Below are 18,718 nucleotides of genomic sequence, written 5' to 3'. Positions count from 1 at the left end.
ATCAGCGTAAAATAATTGTATAATTATAATAATTTTATTATTAATACATTTATTAATAATAAAAATAGAGTAAAATAAATGTAATACTAACAATAATAATAGAGCACAATAATAAATGTAATATACAAATAAAAATAGAAAAAATAATAAATGTACCATATATACTCGAATACAGGCCAGCCAGGACCCTCACTCGAGTATAAGCCGAGGGGGGCTTTTTCAAGTCCTAAAAAAGGGCTGAAAAACTAGGCTTATACTCGAGTATATACAGTAATATAATATATAAGAGAAACATTTCTTAGGGCTCCACAAGAAACTTTTGCTTCAAAAAGAATTTTGCAGCTGAAAAAATTTGAAAACCCCGGCTCCAGTGGAATGGATCAGACACCAAAATGACCTTAACAGATTAGAGAGCTGAGTCAAAACTAACAAGATTAATTGCAACATCAAGAAATGTATGATACTACAATTTGGCAAGAAAAATTAAAAGCACAGACATAGGATGGGGGACATCTGGCTTGAAACGAGTCTGTGTGAAAGTTATCTAGGTGTCCTAGGAGACTACAAGCTGAATATGAGGCAACAGTGTGATGTAACAGCTAAATAAAAGCCAAAGCAGTTCTAATAATAATAATAAACTTTATTTATATCCCGTTTCCTTTCCAAAAGGATTCAGGGCGGCTGCATCAATAGGAGTATAATGTCAAGATCACGGTAAGTCATAGTCTCATTCTACAAAATCAGAAATCAGGACAGCACTTGTTCCACCAAAACAAAAAAATGAAATGCCTGACTTTTACAAGTGAACAGTCATTTAATCATTAACCCTGGGGGTTGGTGCTCATCTCCATTTCTAAGCTGAAGAGCCGGCGTTGTCGGTAGACACTTCCAAGGTGCATGGAGCACCATTACCTTCCTGCCAGAGCGGTACCTATTGATCTACTCACATTTGCATGTTTTCCAACTGCTATAAAACCCTTGTGCTGGCAGGACTGCTAACTGACAGGTCGACCGTTTGAATCCGGGAGAGCGAGTGAGCTCCCTCTGTCAGCTCCAGCTCCCCATGCAGGGACATGTGGGAAGCTTCCCACAAGAAGGGTAAAACACCAAGCAGCTGGGCATCCTCTGGGCAATGTCCTTGGAGACTGCAAATTCTCTCACACCAGAATCGACTTGCAGTTTCTCAGGTTGCTCCTGATACACACACACAAATGCTGCAGTGCTTTCAAGATTGGATGACTTAGAAGATCTGAGTTTGAAATCCTGCTTTGTCAGGGAAACCCACTGGTGATCGTGAACCAGACTTACTCTTTCAACCTCAGAGGAAAGCCAGCAGCTCTGAACAAATTTTATAGATTCACCTACGATTCACTATATGTGGGGACTGACTTGAAGGCACACAATTCCAATAAAGTTGACAGAAAATAATGTTTTGTTGTTGGTTTTTTCTGACATTCAGCTCTTTCGTGTGAAATAAGGGCTCTCCTTCCTACTACAGCTCTTCCCAAATACCCAGTTCTTAAATGAATGTTCCAACCCAAAGTTCTTTAATGGGAAATGAGGTCTATCTCCCTATGGAAGTTCTTTACACACTCCAAGCTCTTACAGTCAAGGAGAGAACTGTGTGAACTACAGGCCCGGTAGGGCATCTGGGACTAACTTATCCCAAAGGCTGATCTTACCACCCTGTTTTACAGCCAAAAGAGGTGTATGGAAAGCTCTGTCAAGTATTCTTCCATCTAAGAATCACAAAGCCCACCTCTCACAACATCTCCAGAGGCGACAGGAAAGGCACTTCCATTTGCCCCAGTGGAAGGTGCAACGTCTCTTCCAGTTACCCATAATGACGACATTCAGGGACACTCAGCCCTGAGAGTCACTGAATAAGGGACACCTTAGCTCTCTTGTTTGCCCAGTCCTGATTTGAACTGCCACTTCCTTTGATGAGTTGCTCGATGGCAGATCTTTTGTACCTTCTGAATGAAAATCTTTCCACATTCAAAGCATTTAAGTGGCTTTCCCCTTGCGTGAACTCTGATGACAACTGAACACTTAAGATTGCACGTGACTATCTTGGAGTTTAGGCGAAGCATATTTATGGTAACTTCTTGTTTGTTTCTCCCACCCACTCTCTTCATGCTTTACACAGACTATCTTTGGACCCTTAGATCTTATCTTGCAGTCTCCCTCTCCCTGCCTGCCTTCCATGATGCACATGTGGTAGGAGCCTTCTCTAAGTGAGATGGTCCAACTTTCCTGGCAATACATACAACCCAAAATCTGATGGAGGAGCCACCTCAGCTCTGTTGTCCAATCACTTCTAATTTGAACTCATACTCCCTTGTATGAGTTGCTTCATGGCAAACCAGGTGTACCTTCTGAATGAAACTCTTTCCGCATTCAAAGCATTTAAAGGGCTTCTCCCCTGTATGAACTTTTTGATGACGAGTGAGGTTTGCCTTCAACCTGAAACTTCTTCCACACTCTAAACACTGAAACGGTTTCTCCCCTGTGTGGACTCTTTGATGACAAGTGAGAGATATCTTCTGCCTGAAGCTCTTTCCACACTCCAAGCATTTAAATGGTTTCTTCCTTATATGAACATTTTGAGAACAAGTGAGGTCTGCCGTCAGGCTGAAGCTCGTTCCATACTCCAACCATTTGAATGCATTCTCCTCTTTGTGAGAGGCATGATGAGCAATAAAGGATGCCTTGTGGCTGAAACCTTTCCCACACTCCAAGCATCTGAATGGTTACTCTCCTGTGTGGATTCGTTGATGAGAAGCAAGATAAGACTTAAAGCTGAAGCTTCTTCCACACTCCAGGCACTGAAAGGGTTTATCCCCCGTGTGAATTCTTTGGTGACTAGAGAGGTTTGACTTCCGAGTGAAACTTTTTCCACACTCCAAACACTGGAATGGTTTCTCCCCTGTGTGAACGCTTTGATGGTGAGTGAGGTGTCCCTTCCGACGGAAGCTTCTTCCACACTCCAAACACTGAAATGGTTTCTCCCCGGTATGAACCCTCTGATGACAAGTGAGGTGCGTTTTCAGCCTAAAGCCTCTTCCGCACTCTGAACACTGAAATGGTTTCTCTCCTGTGTGAACTCTTTCATGACATTCGAGGTGAGTCTTCCGAACGAAACTCTTTCCGCAATCCAGGCAGTTAAATAGGTTCTCTCCTGTGTGAACCTTTTGATGACAAGCGAGGAGTGATTTCTGGCTGAAGCTCTTTTCACACTCCAAACATTTAAATGATTTCTTTCCAGCATGGGACACTCGGTGATGATTCAAGCTGGTCCTCCAACTGAAGCTCTTTCCACACTCCAAGCCTGAAAATCCTTCATCTACAGAATGAGTTCTTTGGTGACATGTGAGGTGCATTTTCTGAGTGAAACTTTTTCCACTCTCCAAGAGCTGAAATGGTTTCTCTCCTGTGTAAAGTGCTTGATGACAGGTCAGCTGTCTCTTCTCAATGAAGCTCTTTCCATGATCTGAACATTTAAATGGTTCATGGCTCAAGTGGTTTCCTGAATGGGAAATGGAAGTTTTCCTAAAACTGATATTCTTTCCACACTCTCCACTTTTGAAAGACCTTACTCCCGTGTGAGACCTCAGATGAGAAGCAAGGCTTTGTTTACAACTAAAGTTTCTTCCACATAATTGACAAGTACTTCCATTCCAATCCTTTCCTTTCTGAGTTATTTCTGGGACTGAGATTCCACAGACCTTTTCAACTCGAGAAGTTGATATTTTCTTCCTCCTCTTGCTAGGAGCATCAGTGTTTCTTCCTATTGGTCCCATCTGTTTATATTTGTCTTTATTGAACAGTCCCTTACTTGGGTCCCCTTCATTCTCTCCAAATTGCTCATCACCACCTGGAAAGCAGAAAAATAATTAGTCAGAGCCCCACAGGTAAATGAGGCTTTGACACAATTTGTTAGTTGACAAAATACCTTCCTATCTATCAGCAAGAGCTTGATAGTAAAATATGTAACAAGAGAGCACAATACAGTGTTCTTTGGAGGCTTTTTAATAGAGGCTAGATGGTGATTATCTGTTAGGAGAGTTTTGACTTTATATTTTGCATGGCAGAAGGGAGTTGGGCTGGATAACCTTTGTGATATATTCCCATGCCATGATTTTATGATTTTGTGATCTATCAGTGAGGAGAAATATTGATTCAATCATTATTCTCAAGTGTGAAGTTCAATATAAAGACTCAGTATTTGACCAATGGAATGGCCCAAGATCTTGCTTTTGGATCACGTGATATTAATGGTTTTAACTGTATTTTATTGTAATTTAATATGTATTTTTAAATTACTTTTCTGTAATTTCTTTGTAATTGTTTTAAAAGGCACTGAATTATTGGCCATGTTGTTAAGCCGCCCCGAGTCCCCTCCGAGGTGAGAAGGGCGGAGTAAAAGTATAGTAAATAAATAAATTAGAACCTGCCCAAAACAATGTTGGCATAATTGTGGAAAAACCAGAACATACATCCACATGTGGTAGGAATGTGAAAAAATATAAAGGTTCCATAAAATAATTAAGAAGGAAATGAAGGAGCTATTGGGGATAAAAATAGATTGAAACAAGACACAATCTTTCATTCAAACAATGGAGGGCAATGGGAGATTTAAAGAATGGGAGGGAAAAATAAAAACACAGGTTAGATGCAATTAAAGCCTCAATTGCCCTAGGCTGGAAGGACCAAAAGAAATGGGATACAAAAACTTTGTATAAATATCTATCTGACTACCTCCTCCAAGACTATATCAGTAAAAGGAAAAATTATTATAGGATGGGCCAAACAAGAAAGACCTGGGAGGAAAAATGGAAGGGTCTCATTTGCAGAATAAAGGGGAAAGATAAATATAAGGAATTAAATAAGACTACCCTCATGATTGAACAACTATAATAAGCATAGTAAGATTAGTAAACTGATCCGAGGGGGAGAGGAGGGAGAAGGAGGGGAAATGATGTAAAACAGGATACAGATGATGGAGAAAACAAAATGAGTACTTTTGAGAACCTTTGATAGATGGTTGTATATAAGATTAATAAGACTATGAGCTACAGTGAATCTATTTGTATTATGTTTAGACTATACAATAGCTGGAGAAGCCAGGGGAAAATTATTACAAGCTTGACTATACTGAGGTATAAATATTCAATAGTATTCCTGTACCTTAGTACTTTGTAAAGTAAATAATAAAAATGATTTACATAAAAAGTGTGAAGATCAGTACAGTGAGGATTATAATTCAAGCAAGAATTTGTTTCCCACAATTCAGCACACTATTTGATTTAGCAGTACTTATTGCTAATTTGCTCCTACATCTATGTAAAAAGTAATTGATTCCTTACAATTTTACTAACAGCTCACCTGTTGTTTTTGTGTATCTTTGGGCAATTTAATTAAAGAAACTGGACTTTGCTATCCAGTAGGTGTAGGCCACTGAAATTGTTTGCTCTTTAGTAGAGGAACCCCCTTTAGATTTCTCATTAGCCCTCTGACCAGTCAAGTTTTCATTCTTTGTGATAACTGGAAATTATGTGGATAGCCAAGGAGGCTCTTTCAGGGGATCCACTTCAAGGTGCCCACTCTTTCCCAAGTGGTCCTCATTTGGACCTGACATCATTTATTGCAACTTGAGGAGTCAGGGTGAAAGAGGAGAACTTGGCTTTCTGAAATACAGGGCATTTAATGGGGGCAAGAATAATTGTTGTGGTGTACATGGATACAAGAAAGAAGAGGAATTACCCAGAGAAAACAGGAGCTTGGAAGTCTCTCCCATGACTTCTCCATAAAGGGCCCTTTGACTTGCATCCAGCAGAGCCCACTCCTCCTCCGTGAAATCCACAGCCACCTCCTCAAAGGGCACCTAAGGAAAGATGCATTTTTGTGAGCAGGAAGTATCAATCCAATAGAAAGGAAATGGAGCTTGGAACAGTCTAATTGAATTTTAGTCTTCAACAGGGTCTTCAGAGTGGGCATCTTCCTTTCATGGGGAATTCCTCCATGTTCAGGGATACCCAGCCCACCAGGGATCTTTCCCTCACCTGATCCAGCCCCACTGACGCTGCATCATAATCAAGAGATGGACTTGTAAATGTGGGTTGTGTCCTTGTTCCTTCTCCTGTGAGAGACACAAAAAGCAGAAAGGCAATGTATTGTTGAAGGCTTTCATGGCCGGAATCACTGGGTTGCTGTGAGTCTTTTGGGCTGTATGGCCATGTTCCAGAAGTTTTCTCTCCTGATATTTTGCCCACATCTGTGGCAGGCATCCTCAGATGTTGTGGTCTACCCTCTATGGTCTCCTGGCGAAACGCTAGGAGAGAAAACTTATGGAACATGGCCATACAGCCCAAAAGACTCACAGCAAGCCAGGAGAAAGGCAAGTCATGACTATCCTCTATATTTCTAAGTGAGGTCTTTCTGTAACCTCACAAACAAAACAGAACCAAGACAAAGACACACAGGAGAAACACAGGGTGCTTAAATTAAATGGAAACTAGTGAGCTCTTTTTCAAACACCCTGTATGGGACTCAGTGCAGCTTCATATTTGGTGAAGGTATCAAATATACAGAAATATATGCAAATTGGAACATAAATAAATGTAATAATAATTATAATTCACTATTATAATTGTATATTTATATTATATGCAATATTACTAATAATATTGCAATATAGTCATTTAATATAATATATTGTATGTATATATACTTGTAAACCACCCAGAGTCCCCATCGGGGTGAGAAGGGCAGGATATAAATGTTGCAAATAAATAAATAAAATAATTGACTTGAGGAAAACTACATGGGCCCAGAATGTTTTCTTATCTAACTACTTCTTTATTGCTTTCTCTACTGTCTCTCTACCATACGGAGAGTGTCAAGTTTATAAAAGTGCTGTCTCCAGAAGGAACAAAACTGTTTAACAGCCAGAAATCCACAATGCCCATAGATTTTTTTGCTTATTTGGAAGGATTGAACCAAGAATAAAAGAGTCCCCTTCATACTTAACCCATTGAAGTGGAAACCTTTCCCCTCTCCATCATCATCCCCTTGGTCTCCGAAGGACCCTTTGTTACTTCAGTCATCTCTTCCACAAACCAGTACTGCAGAGGGAAAAACAAGTAGGATCACATTACAAATGGAGAGAATTGAGAAAAGAATGGAGTACTTCAAGGCCAGGGCAGACCATCTATACTTTGAATGATTTCCAGAAATCAATGGTGTACAGTAAGCAGTATTAAAATATTTTTAAAATAATTTTTTTCCAGATGTCTGCTCACCTGCTGCTCCTTGCTCTGCCTGCCTTCCTCTGCGTGGCTGAGGAGGAATCCTTCTGCCAGGGCCACGGCCTGGGAGCTGCTCTCTGCCCTGCACTCCCTCACCCAGCGCTTCATCTCCGCAGGAAGGATGGCCAGGAACTGCTCCAGCACCACCAGGTCCAGCATCTCCGCCTTGGTGTGTCTTTCTGGCTTCAGCCATTGCCGACAAAGGGAATAAAGCTGGCTGCAAAGACTCCGGGGCCCCTCTGCCTCCTTGTAGCGGAAATGCCTGAAGCTCTGCCGCTGTCTGTCTGAAAGGAGTACATTCTTCCTCAGGCTCTTCTGTGTAGCTCTTTCCTTGAACGCTCCACCAGGCTTGGCCTGAATGAGATAAGGGCCTTTCCCCAAACTGCGTCCAACGAATTCTCGGCTGATCATTGTCACAGGTATATTCCAAAAGGATGAAGAATATTTTCAATATTGCCAGATGCTTCTCCCTGCAAGGCAAAAACATTGTAAAAAATTACTGGGGACACAGAGGATAGAAAAGCAAGCAAATAAGGTGTTTAGAGAGGGAACTATAACAAATTCTCTCCTGATCTAGAGTGGTGTTTGAGAATCACATTGAAGATGAAATTGGCTCCTTCCATCAATGAAATGTGATGATGGTTTATGACCAGCAGTAGAATGAAAACTATATACGGCACATTGAATTAAAATGAATAGAGTAATAAAACAAATTCCACTAACAAGTGCAGAAGACTGCTGCCTTATACACAGACTTGTCAAATGCTATGTCCAGCTACATAAAATTTAGCAATACTGAAGTAATTTACACAATTTCATCTGAGGGGGAAAAAGGAAACATATAAATATGAATGTCTTTCCTCCTCGCTTTATGAAGAAAACAAAAAACACAACAACTGGGAGATACTTTAAAAAAAAAACTAAAGACCAAAAAATTAATTCCTTCTATTGCCTGTCTCAGCTGAGATAATCAAAAGAATGAATTTCACCACACAATGAATTTCACCATCTTTAACTGCAATTCCACAGGTTGCTGAGTGGGAGGGAGCCATCCTACCAACCAGGAACTCTCCAAGAGCCGCTGAGAGGCCCTCCCGCCATCTTTTTAAAAATAAATTTTATTACATTACTATTTATTTTGTTACAAAGAAAAGAAAAATATTTACAATTCATATAATTAAATCTTTTCCTTCCCCCAGTGTTCTACCTGTTGTAGAACACTGTTCTAACTGCTGACCTGAAGGTCTGTGGTTCGAATTCATGAGACAGGGTGAGTGCCCGTCTGTCAGCCCCAGCTTCCCATGCAGGGACACAAGAGAAGCCTCCCACATGATGGAAACACATTGGGCATCCCCTAGGCAACGTCTCTGTAAATGGCCAATTCTCTCATACCCTGTTTCCCCGAAAATAAGACATCCCAAAAAAAATAAGACCTAGTAGAAGTTTTGCTGAATAGCTAAACATAAGGCCTCCCCCAAAAGTAAGACCTAGCAAAGTTTTTGTTTGGAAGCATGCCTGCCAAACAGAACACCAGAGCATGCAGGATTGGTAAATATACATACCATAGATTGTTGTACATGGAAATAATGGTAGTAACAAGAAATTCTTTTTAAGATTCACTGATTGTTTGGTTATGCTGGTTTGTGATGACTACTACTGTCCAGGATATAATGAATGTTCATTTTTTTAGTTCAACAATAAATGTGAATTCTTCTTCATGGAAAAATAAGACATCCCCTGAAAATAAGAACTAAAGCATCTTTGGGAGCAAAAATTAATATAAGATACTGTCTTATTTTCGGGGAAACACGGTACCAGAAGCGACTTCCAATATATTCTCATTTTGAGATGAGACGGGGTGAGCTCCCATCTGTCAGCCCCAGCTTCCCATGCAGCGACATGAGAGAAGCCTCCCACAGGATGGTAACACATCCGGGCGTCCTCTAGGCAACATCTCTGTAGACGGCTGATTCTCTCATACCAGAAGCGACTTGCAGTATATTCTCAATTCACTTCTGACACCATAACAAACTAACATTGCTTTCAGAGATAATAGCCTTTCTTAAACTTGGTTTTATTAGTTGCTCCTCGTGAATAGTTCTGGATTCATCGCATTCAGAAAGTTCCTTTATGAAGTTGGAAGGAAACATGCCAGTATTCCCATTTAGACCTCCTTCCCACCAACCCTCTTTCATTTTTTTTCACAATTTCAATTATGCCTGGGCCAACTTGGGCCCTCCAGGTGTTTTGGACTCCAACTCCCACCATTCCTAACAGCCTCAGGCCCTTTCCTTTTCAGCTTAAGCGGCTGAGGGGGAAAAGGAAAGGGCCTGAGGCTGTTAGGAATGGTGGGAGTTGGAGTCCAAAACACCTGGAAAGCCTTCCCTCTTCCAGGTCTTCCCTCCTGGCGTTTTGGACTCCATTTCCCAGAATTCCTGGCCCTTGGACAGGCTGGCTGAGGCTCATGGGAGTTGTAGGCCCAAACACCTGGAGGGCCTGCATTAAAGGAAGCGAGCCCACATTTCCAGACATCCCTCCACCTCGTCCTCTGCCCGGCCTTCCCTCCCTCCTGAGGCCGAAAAAGACACTGACCGGCTCCTCTGAGAGGCTGAGGCGTCCTCAGAAAAGGAAGATGATTTAAACGAGCTTCCAGCGCCTCCAGAGGCGGAAGTAGAAATGACAGTCTCCCGGAAGCGCCGCTCTAGATAGAGCTCTACAGTAAACCGGAAGGGGCGGGACCAAGGGTGACAGCCAGTACTCATTTTTAGAGGCCGGAAGAGGCGGGGCCAATACCAAAATTGACAGACAGCGGGTGCTTTGTTATTGTTTTGCAGCAAGAAAGAAATGGGAGAGAATTGAAATATCCAATAACACTGGTTTTAGATGCTGGACCTGTTTCTAGGTACAGTAGAGTCTCGCTTATTCAACGTAAACAGGCCGGCAGAACATTGGATAAGCGAATATGTTGGATAATAAGGAGAGATTAAGGAAAAGCCTATTAAACATCAAATTAGGTTATGATTTTACAAATTAAGCACCAAAACATCATGTTATACAACAAATTTGATAGAAAAAGTAGTTCAATACACAGTAATGTTATGTTGTAATTACTGTATTTACTAATTTAGCACCAAAATATCATGATATATTGAAAACATTGACTACAAAAATGCCTTGGATAATCCAGAATCTTGGATAAGCAAGTCTTGGATAACTGAGACTCTACTGTATCAGGCGAGTCCTGAAATTTGACAGAAAAAGTAGTTCAATACACAGTAATGCTATGTAGTATTTACTGTATTTATGAATTTAGCACCATAATATCACGATGTATTGAAAACATTGGCTACAAAAATGCGTTGGATAATCCAGAAAGTTGGATAAGTGAGTCTTGGATAAGTGAGACTTTACTGTATATTTGACCTGCTGATTCTGAAAATGGCACTGGTTTCTCCCCATCGTTTTTCGAGATACAGAACAAATGCCACCTGTGTCCATAGAAAATCACAATAAGCATATTTTTTGGAAAATGGCATTCATAACCATTTGGAGATCATGGCCATTTGGAAAAGCATGACCTCTCAAAGAAGAGCCAAAAACCCATTTGAGTAGAATCTTCTCCTATGGTGTACAGCTAGATGTAATTATGCAAGGTAATGTCTTCAGTTATAATAACTTATCATTAGGAAGGACTTCCTAACTGTGAGAGCTGTTCAGCAGTGGAACTCTCTGCTGTGGAGTGGAGTGGAGACTCCTTCTTTGGAGGCTTTTAAGCAGAGGCTGGATGGCCATCTGTTGGGGGTGCTTTGAGTGTGATTTTCCTGCTTCTTGGCAGAATGGGGTTGGAGTGGATGGCCCATGAGGTCTCTTCCAGCTATGACTCTATGAGCTCTGATCTGTTAGAAAAACAGAGATCATGCCAGTGCATAAAAGTGCTTCAGAAGTGTTTATCAGTTGCCCAAAATATATCTACAGAATGGTAAAGAAAACATATGACAACCAGCACACTGTTGTAAGTGGCATATGCATGCATATAACAAGTTCTGTTTGTGGCTTCTGTGGTACTGTCTTAGATCTATAGTAGTCACTGAATCCTTCACCCCAAAAGGTCCTCATAGTGAGGCACAAAATGATTACACCAATGGCTCCGGGAAGATCCCAGAGGGCCACGGAGTACAATGGAATATTTTCACCTCTGGCAATCATCACAGAATTGAGACAGAGCCATCCAATCTGAACCCAACGGATCAATCAATTACAGATCCCACATGGGAGACACTGTCAAAAGTAACAATTACCAAAAAGCATGGCTCTGGTGGATAAGCCAGTTGGGCCTCTTCCTAGATTTGGAGGGCGCTCGTGCTTTTAAGCTCGATTGACTTCTGCAATGTGTTTTACATTGGGCTACCTCTGTACCAAATTTGGAAATTCCAGTTAATTCAAAACATGGCAGCCAGATTGGTTACAGGAACACCCAAGAGTGAGCACATCACTGGCTGCCAATTAGTTTCCAGGCAAAGTATGAGGTGAAGGATTTGACCTTTAATGCCCTACATAGTAGGATTGTCTTCTCCTGTATAATACTCCTACCTTAGAACACCGAAGTCCTATGTGGGACACTTACTCCCAACCAGCTAGAACCCGACTGGTGACCAGATCCAACCAGAGGATCTTTTCATTGGTTGCCTCGAGAAGACTGTGGAATGACCTGCCAAAAGAACTTTGACAGCTAAATCATCTAAAACACAACTGAAGAGCTATCTCTTCTGGCAGTCCTATCCAGTCAGTTTTAACTTGTGAATTCTAACTTGCATATTATCTGTAAATGCATTTTACTTGTGTGTATGCTTTGTTGAACTTCACTGTTTTAACTATGTTATACCGTGCCTTGAGACACAAGGAGAGGTGGGTGATATATAAATTCTTATTGTTATTATTGATTTTGATGTCAGAACCTTAAAAGGGCTACAGTACTATCCTCAGGGGATATATTGCTCAGTGTCATGTTGCTCCAAATGCAGAATTATGCTATATCAACCCATGCAGGATTTTAGCCCTCAAGTGAGGAAAAAATACACAATAACAACAAATAATGAATTAAGCATAAAAGTTTATACAGGCAGACCACATACCCCCCCCCCCCAAATTCAGACAAAATTGGCAACACCTAAGATACATATTCAGAACAATAAAATCCCTGGACTAAACCATGACAAACTGTGGGTATCTCATCTTTCTGGTCACAAAGGATAGTTAGTCCTCAAATCACAGGAATTCATTTATTTACATTTACTGAGAATTTAAAAATGTGAATCACATTTTGCCACTAAATGAGTATGACCACCTTAGAAGCTGAGAAGTTACTTGAAGTTGGGGATTAGTTGTCCTCAAAAATGTGAAAACTCAGCTGCTGCAAACATTTCTTCTTCTTCCCAGGACCTCTACACTTAGGCTGGATCTACACTGCCATATAATCCAGTTCAAAGCAGATAATCTGGATTCAGAAATTGGATTATATGGCAGTGTAGAGGGGGCCTTAGAAAAAGCGAACAGCTTTTGCTTTCCCGAATTTGGGAATGCGCAGCTGAACTGTTCCCTTTATGCAGGGAACTATGTAACACAATTTTTATTTCTGGGTTAAAAATGCAATTTCCTAATTAGTTCTATCATAAAAACATGGGGAAAGTTTATTAAACTGCAAAAAAATTGTTTTTACGGGACATCCTGCAGCACATTTTGCTATAGTTTTTTAATGAATATCTCATTTAGTCTCAACAAATTCAACATAGTAGTTTGTGGCAGCCACAAAAACAAAGTTTCTGAATATAACATCTACTTTCAAGGTAGGTACTGCACAATTAAACAGGAAATAACACTTTCAAATCAGGAACTTTTTTTTCAAATTTTGTTACGTAGTGTTACTGAGAATTGTTTTTGTCCTCAATTACTCTCTAGAACAGGGCATCCTAATGTTTTCCATTCGGGATCTCTTTCCACCCTAGACATTTTACATGACTCCAGGGATATAACAAAAACAAATGAAGATTTAATGATAATAAATCAGCATTTGCAAGGCTTGCTAAACAAACTGATTTTACTTTTTGTGTAATGGAGATATTTTCTGCGGAGTCCACTGTAAACACTGAACGTTATTGGTAACAGGTGTTTGTAAATGGGTAGCATTCAGAAACCTTTTACTGTTGCAAAATTTTTCATAAGCCCAACACTGAGCTAAGGGGACCCAATTTGGGATCAGAACCCACAATTTAAGGAGCAGTGCTCTAGAAAGCATAGATGTTGATTCTCCTCAGTCATTTTAGACCCAGGAAAAGTGACCCAGATTCACTCTCTGATTCAAATAAAGCCCTCTCCTGAATCTAACATTGTTGGGGCTCTGGGTACAAAGTGGCAAAAGTGCTTTCCACAAACTAAAGAGGGCATCTGGGAGCATTGTGGGGATTATTCAAATTCTGGACCTATGCAAAAAGTTTGGGGGGCATTTGCCTATCCCAGTTACAAAGAATAAGGTGATTTCTCAGAGATTATATTGTACAAAGTATTTCCCTCAACTCCTAAGCGGCCCACAATGAAATCTACTGCATCCCCAAAAGTACTTATGATTCACCATTATTTATGCCACCCTCCCCCAAGATCTAGTAAGTTAATCTAATGGAAAAACAGATAAAGAAGCAGCCCGAGGAAACAGGTATAAATAACCTGTCTCCTAAATAAAAATGTTGTGACTGCAAGTCACTAATTGTGTTGATTGACATTTTTAAAAAATCAAAACATTGTAATTCTAAAAGTCCATTTCACAGTGATTAAATAGCAGTGGGAACTGACAGGAATTCCCATAAGGCTACCTACCAATTTCAAAAGCAATAGTAGTGATAAGTGTTAGTTGCAATTGCTCCATTTGTGAAATCACAAAGAGGGTGAAAAAATCCCCTTTTTCATAATTAAACAAGCAGACATGCAAAAGACAATCCCATAAAATACACACTTGCCCAAATCCAGCTCCTAGTGCCAACTAGAAGAGATCCTTTGAATCAATGGAACATATGGAAAGTGTAAACTTACTAAGTTCCCATCAATTCAACAGGTCTGTTTTGAGTTGGGACCATCCATTGGATTTAGGCCAATGTGTTAACTGGACAGTCAGCCTTCCATATTTCCAGGTTTGACTTCTGCAGATGCATGGCAGAGGGTTGGACTAGATGGCCCATGTGGTCTCTTCTAACTCTATTATTTTATGATTCTATGATATTGTTAGGAGCTCCCAATGGCACAATGGGTTAAACCGCTGAGCTGCTGAACTTGCTGACCAAAAGGTCAGTGGTTCAAATCCAGGGAGCGGGGTGAGCTCTAGCTGTTAGCCCCAGCGTCTGCCAACCTAGCAGTTCGAAAACATGCAAATGTAAGTAGATCAATAGGTATCGCTCTGGCAGGAAGGTAATGGCGCTCCATGCAGTCATGCCAGCCACATGACCTTGGAGGTGACTATGGACAACACCGGCTCTTAGGCTTAGAAATATTGATTAGCACCAACCCCTAGAGTCGGACACGACAGGACTTAATGTCAGGGAAAAATCTTTACTATGATACTGTTATAAGTAAACTGAATCTCCCTTGTCAGGGGGCACTGTATCTTACAATCCCAGAGACTTGTGAGAGGGAAAGGCCACTGATTCTCTGCCTGACTTGAGGCGCTTGGTCAGAGCTGAATCCCAACCTTAGTTAGGCACATCTTGCTATTTTGATAAAAGCTGCATTAGGTTTAGCCCACTTGGCTCATGCACCTCTGCAGCACACTCCAAGGCCTACTCTTCTATAAGGACTTGACTAATTAATTACAAATTGAACATTCCTGATGAAAATACTTTCCATGCTGATTCCAAGCTCAGAGTCACAATGCCATGGCTACAAACTACCTCTTGGTTTGCAGCCCATAAAAAAACTCCAACAATTTCTCTATTCACAGCTTTTCACTTTCTTGGAGGCCCTGTGCCCCTAAATCCCTTGCAAACGTGGAGGGCTGATCATTCCTCAAAGTCTGAAACTGTCCACACAGATAGCAAACAGTGACATCTTTGCTTTCTGGTGGCTCAGTATACACAAATGCATTATATGCACATTACTACAAATATTATGTATAAAATTACCTTCAGGCAATGTCACATATATATAAAATGTAACTTAAGTTTCATGTTTAGACTTGGAACTTATCTCCAAGATACCCAATTTATGCAAATATTACAAAATCTGGAAAAAATGATATCCCATTACATTTCAGTCCCAAGAATTTCGGGTAAGGGATCCTCAACCCAAACAATGCTTTAAGTCTAACGTTCAACATCATAACTAACAGGCCTTTATTTCCAGCATGGTGTTCAAAGTGGTCTGCTAAGTGCCTTATCAAGCTCAGAGAACAGATGAGGTTGGTTTCCTGAGTGGATGTGCTGGTAGATTATCAAACCTGAGTGTTGACAAAATGTATCCACAGGAGGCCAAAATGAGGGTTATCCCAATGTATCCCAAGGTCTCTGGTGCCTCTCAAAGCCTGACTTTTGTCCAAATTATTCCCCACATTCTTGGCACTTGCACAATTTCTCCAGTGTGGCTTGTCTGGTGGCTCTCAAGGTCTGAGACAGGAGCAAAAGATTCTCCATAATCTGGGCATTTGTATGGTTCCTCTTCCATGTGAACTTTCTGGTGACTCACAAATTGTGACTTGTAAGCAAAATACTTCCCACATTCCTGACATCGGAAGGGTTTCTCTCCTGTGTGGACTCTTTGGTGAGTCACTAGATGAGAATTCTGGGAGAAACATTTGCCACACTCTTGGCACCGGTACGGTTTCTCTCCTGTGTGGACTCTTAGATGCTTCACCAGATCAGCCATGTGAGCAAAACCTTTTGCGCAATGCGGACATACGTACGGTTTCTCCCCTGTGTGGATTCTCTGGTGCCTCACAAAGTTTGAATTCTGCGTGAAACATTTCCCACACTCCTGGCATTCATACGGCTTCTCTCCTGTGTGAAGTCTTTGGTGAGTCACAAAGTGTGTCTTGTGGGCAAAGCAAGCTCCACAGTCCTGGCATTTGTAGGGCTTCTCTCCTGTGTGGACTCTTTGGTGGATAACTAGGTGTGAGTTTTGAGAAAAAAACTTCCCACACTCCTGACATTTGAATGGTTTCTCTCCTGTGTGAACTCTCAGGTGCTTCACAAGGCTTGAAGTATGACTGAAACATTTCCCACACTCCCGACATTTGTAAGGTTTCTCTCCTGAGTGGACTCTCTGATGCTTCACAAGGTCTGAGTTGTGACCAAAACACTTCTCGCACTCTTGGCATTTATAAGGCTTTCCACCTATGTGGACCCTCTGGTGGCGGACCACTTGTGAACTGCAAGCAAAACATTTGGAGCACTCCTGGCATTTGTATGGTTTCTCTCCTGTGTGGACTCTCTCGTGTTTCACAAGGTCCGACTTGTGATCAAAAAACTTCCCGCACTCCTGGCACGTGTGTGGTTTCCTCAGGTGGACTTTCTGATGCATCGCCAGGTTTGAATTCTGTCTGAAACATTTGCCACACTCCTGACATTTGTATGGCTTCTGTTCTGTGTGAACTCTCTGGTGCATCATGAAGTGTGAGTGGTCAGAAAAACGTTTCCCGCACTGGGAAACCTGGCATTTGTACGGTTTCACTCCTATGTGGACTCTTTGGTGGGACCGGAGGTGTGAATTCTGACGAAAGCATTTTCCACAGTCCTGGCATTTGTATGGTTTCTCTCCAGTGTGGACCTTCTGGTGGCTAACAAGACTGGAGCTGAAAATAAAACGTTTGTCACACTCTTGGCATTTGTGGGGTTTCTCTGTTGTGTGGACTCTCTGGTGAACCAGAAGGTTCGAGTTGTGAGGAAAGCGTTTTCCACATTTATAGCACTTGTATGATTTCTTTCTTGTGTGGACTCTCTGGCAGCTCACAACTTTCAACTTGCAATCTGAACATCTCCCAGACACTTTACATCTATAAATTTTCTTCCCAGGCTGGAACTTCTTAAGCAAAGTACGCACCATCGTCTTGGGAAGATGTTTCCGACAACGGATACATTTTGAGAACATCTCTCTGGCATTATCTTCTGCATGGGATTGCCAGTGTGTGGCAAGATCGACTTTGCACTTTAAAAACTTTCCAGATCCAGCACACACCTTTGTTTTCCTCCCATTATTTGCTGAAGAAAGACAAACAAGACAAGAATGAAACTCGCTTCTACAAAAAGCAGAAAATGGACTTAAATAATTCAAAGAGGTTCTATATTAAAAATCAGCAACAAGGAAGAGATATTCAAAGATATAGCCACATTCATCTGGAATATCATCATACAAAGAGATCTTGTAGTACCCTAGAGACTAACTAAGAACACAAAGTTGTTATAAACTTATTGAGATTAAAGGTGCATTTGCATTGTAGAATTAATGCAATCTGACAGTCATTTAAGTGCTCTGGCTAAATGTTATGGCATCCTGGGATTTATTGTTTCCTGTGTCCCGAGTTATCTCATCATTTACTACAGGTTGAGTATCCCTTATATAAAATACCTGGGACCAGAAATATTTGGATTACAGCATTTCCTCGCATAATAGTTGCCACTGCATAATACTTGCACTCCCATTTTTGGGATGGTAAAATGGGTATTCTGCCGCTCCTCGCACAATAGTTGCACCCTTCATTCAGTCACCCATGCACATGCATTCTTGGAGCTAAGGGGCTTCACTCAGCTGACGGACAAATGAAGCTCCATAGCTGTATTTTTTACCGCATAATAGTCACACACCCCATTTTTCAGTAAAAAAAAGGGATAAAAGTGAAACTATTAAGTGGTGAGATATGATATTTTTATTTTGGAATATTTAAATGTATGTAATAAACCAGAGCCCCTGGTGTTGCAGTGAGTTAAACGATTGAACGGCCAAACTTGCTGTCCAAAAGGTCAGTGGTTTGAATCCAGGAAGTGGGGTGAGCTCCCCCTGTTAGCCCCAGCTTCTGCCAACCTAGCAGTTCGAAAACATGCAAATGTGAGTAGATCAATAGGTACTGCTCTGGCAGGAAGGTAACGTTGATCCATGCAGTCATGCTGGCCACATGACCTTGGAGGTGTCTACGGACAATGGCGGCGCTTTTATTTATTTACCTTATTTTTTATTTATTTACCTGTATTTAAACTAATTTAAACTAATAAAATATTAATTATTCAGCAATTTAAAATATATAATCGGTAATTATAGTCATGCCAATTACATTAAAAAAGATAATGAGCAAGGAAGAAATAGCCTTACCAAGAGAAGTCAGATCCTCATCGTTCTCCATTATCTGTCTTTCCAAGGCTCTCTGATAAGGATCTAGCAGG

At 41.0% G+C, this 18,718-nt stretch overlaps 1 protein-coding gene across 1 annotated transcript in view; it reads right to left on the bottom strand.

The window, feature by feature from the left end:
• Window positions 1-619: 619 nt before the first annotated feature.
• Window positions 620-18,718, bottom strand: part of LOC103277550 (zinc finger protein 271) — a 39,013-nt gene continuing 20,914 nt past the window's right edge. The window contains exons 7-12 of the mRNA XM_062973527.1: window positions 9,903-17,111; window positions 7,305-7,780; window positions 7,034-7,127; window positions 6,066-6,142; window positions 5,767-5,887; window positions 620-3,877 (exon numbers count right to left, since the gene is read on the bottom strand). Of these exons, the coding sequence (XP_062829597.1) occupies window positions 15,864-17,111 (1,248 nt within the window). The 3' untranslated portion in view covers window positions 620-3,877; window positions 5,767-5,887; window positions 6,066-6,142; ... (1 more) ...; window positions 7,305-7,780; window positions 9,903-15,863. The remainder of the gene's footprint in view (window positions 3,878-5,766; window positions 5,888-6,065; window positions 6,143-7,033; window positions 7,128-7,304; window positions 7,781-9,902; window positions 17,112-18,718) is intronic.

The sequence above is a fragment of the Anolis carolinensis genome, chromosome 2 (assembly GCF_035594765.1).
Source record: "Anolis carolinensis isolate JA03-04 chromosome 2, rAnoCar3.1.pri, whole genome shotgun sequence".
NCBI lineage: Eukaryota > Metazoa > Chordata > Lepidosauria > Squamata > Dactyloidae > Anolis > Anolis carolinensis.
This window is presented reverse-complemented; position numbering and strand designations above follow the sequence as displayed.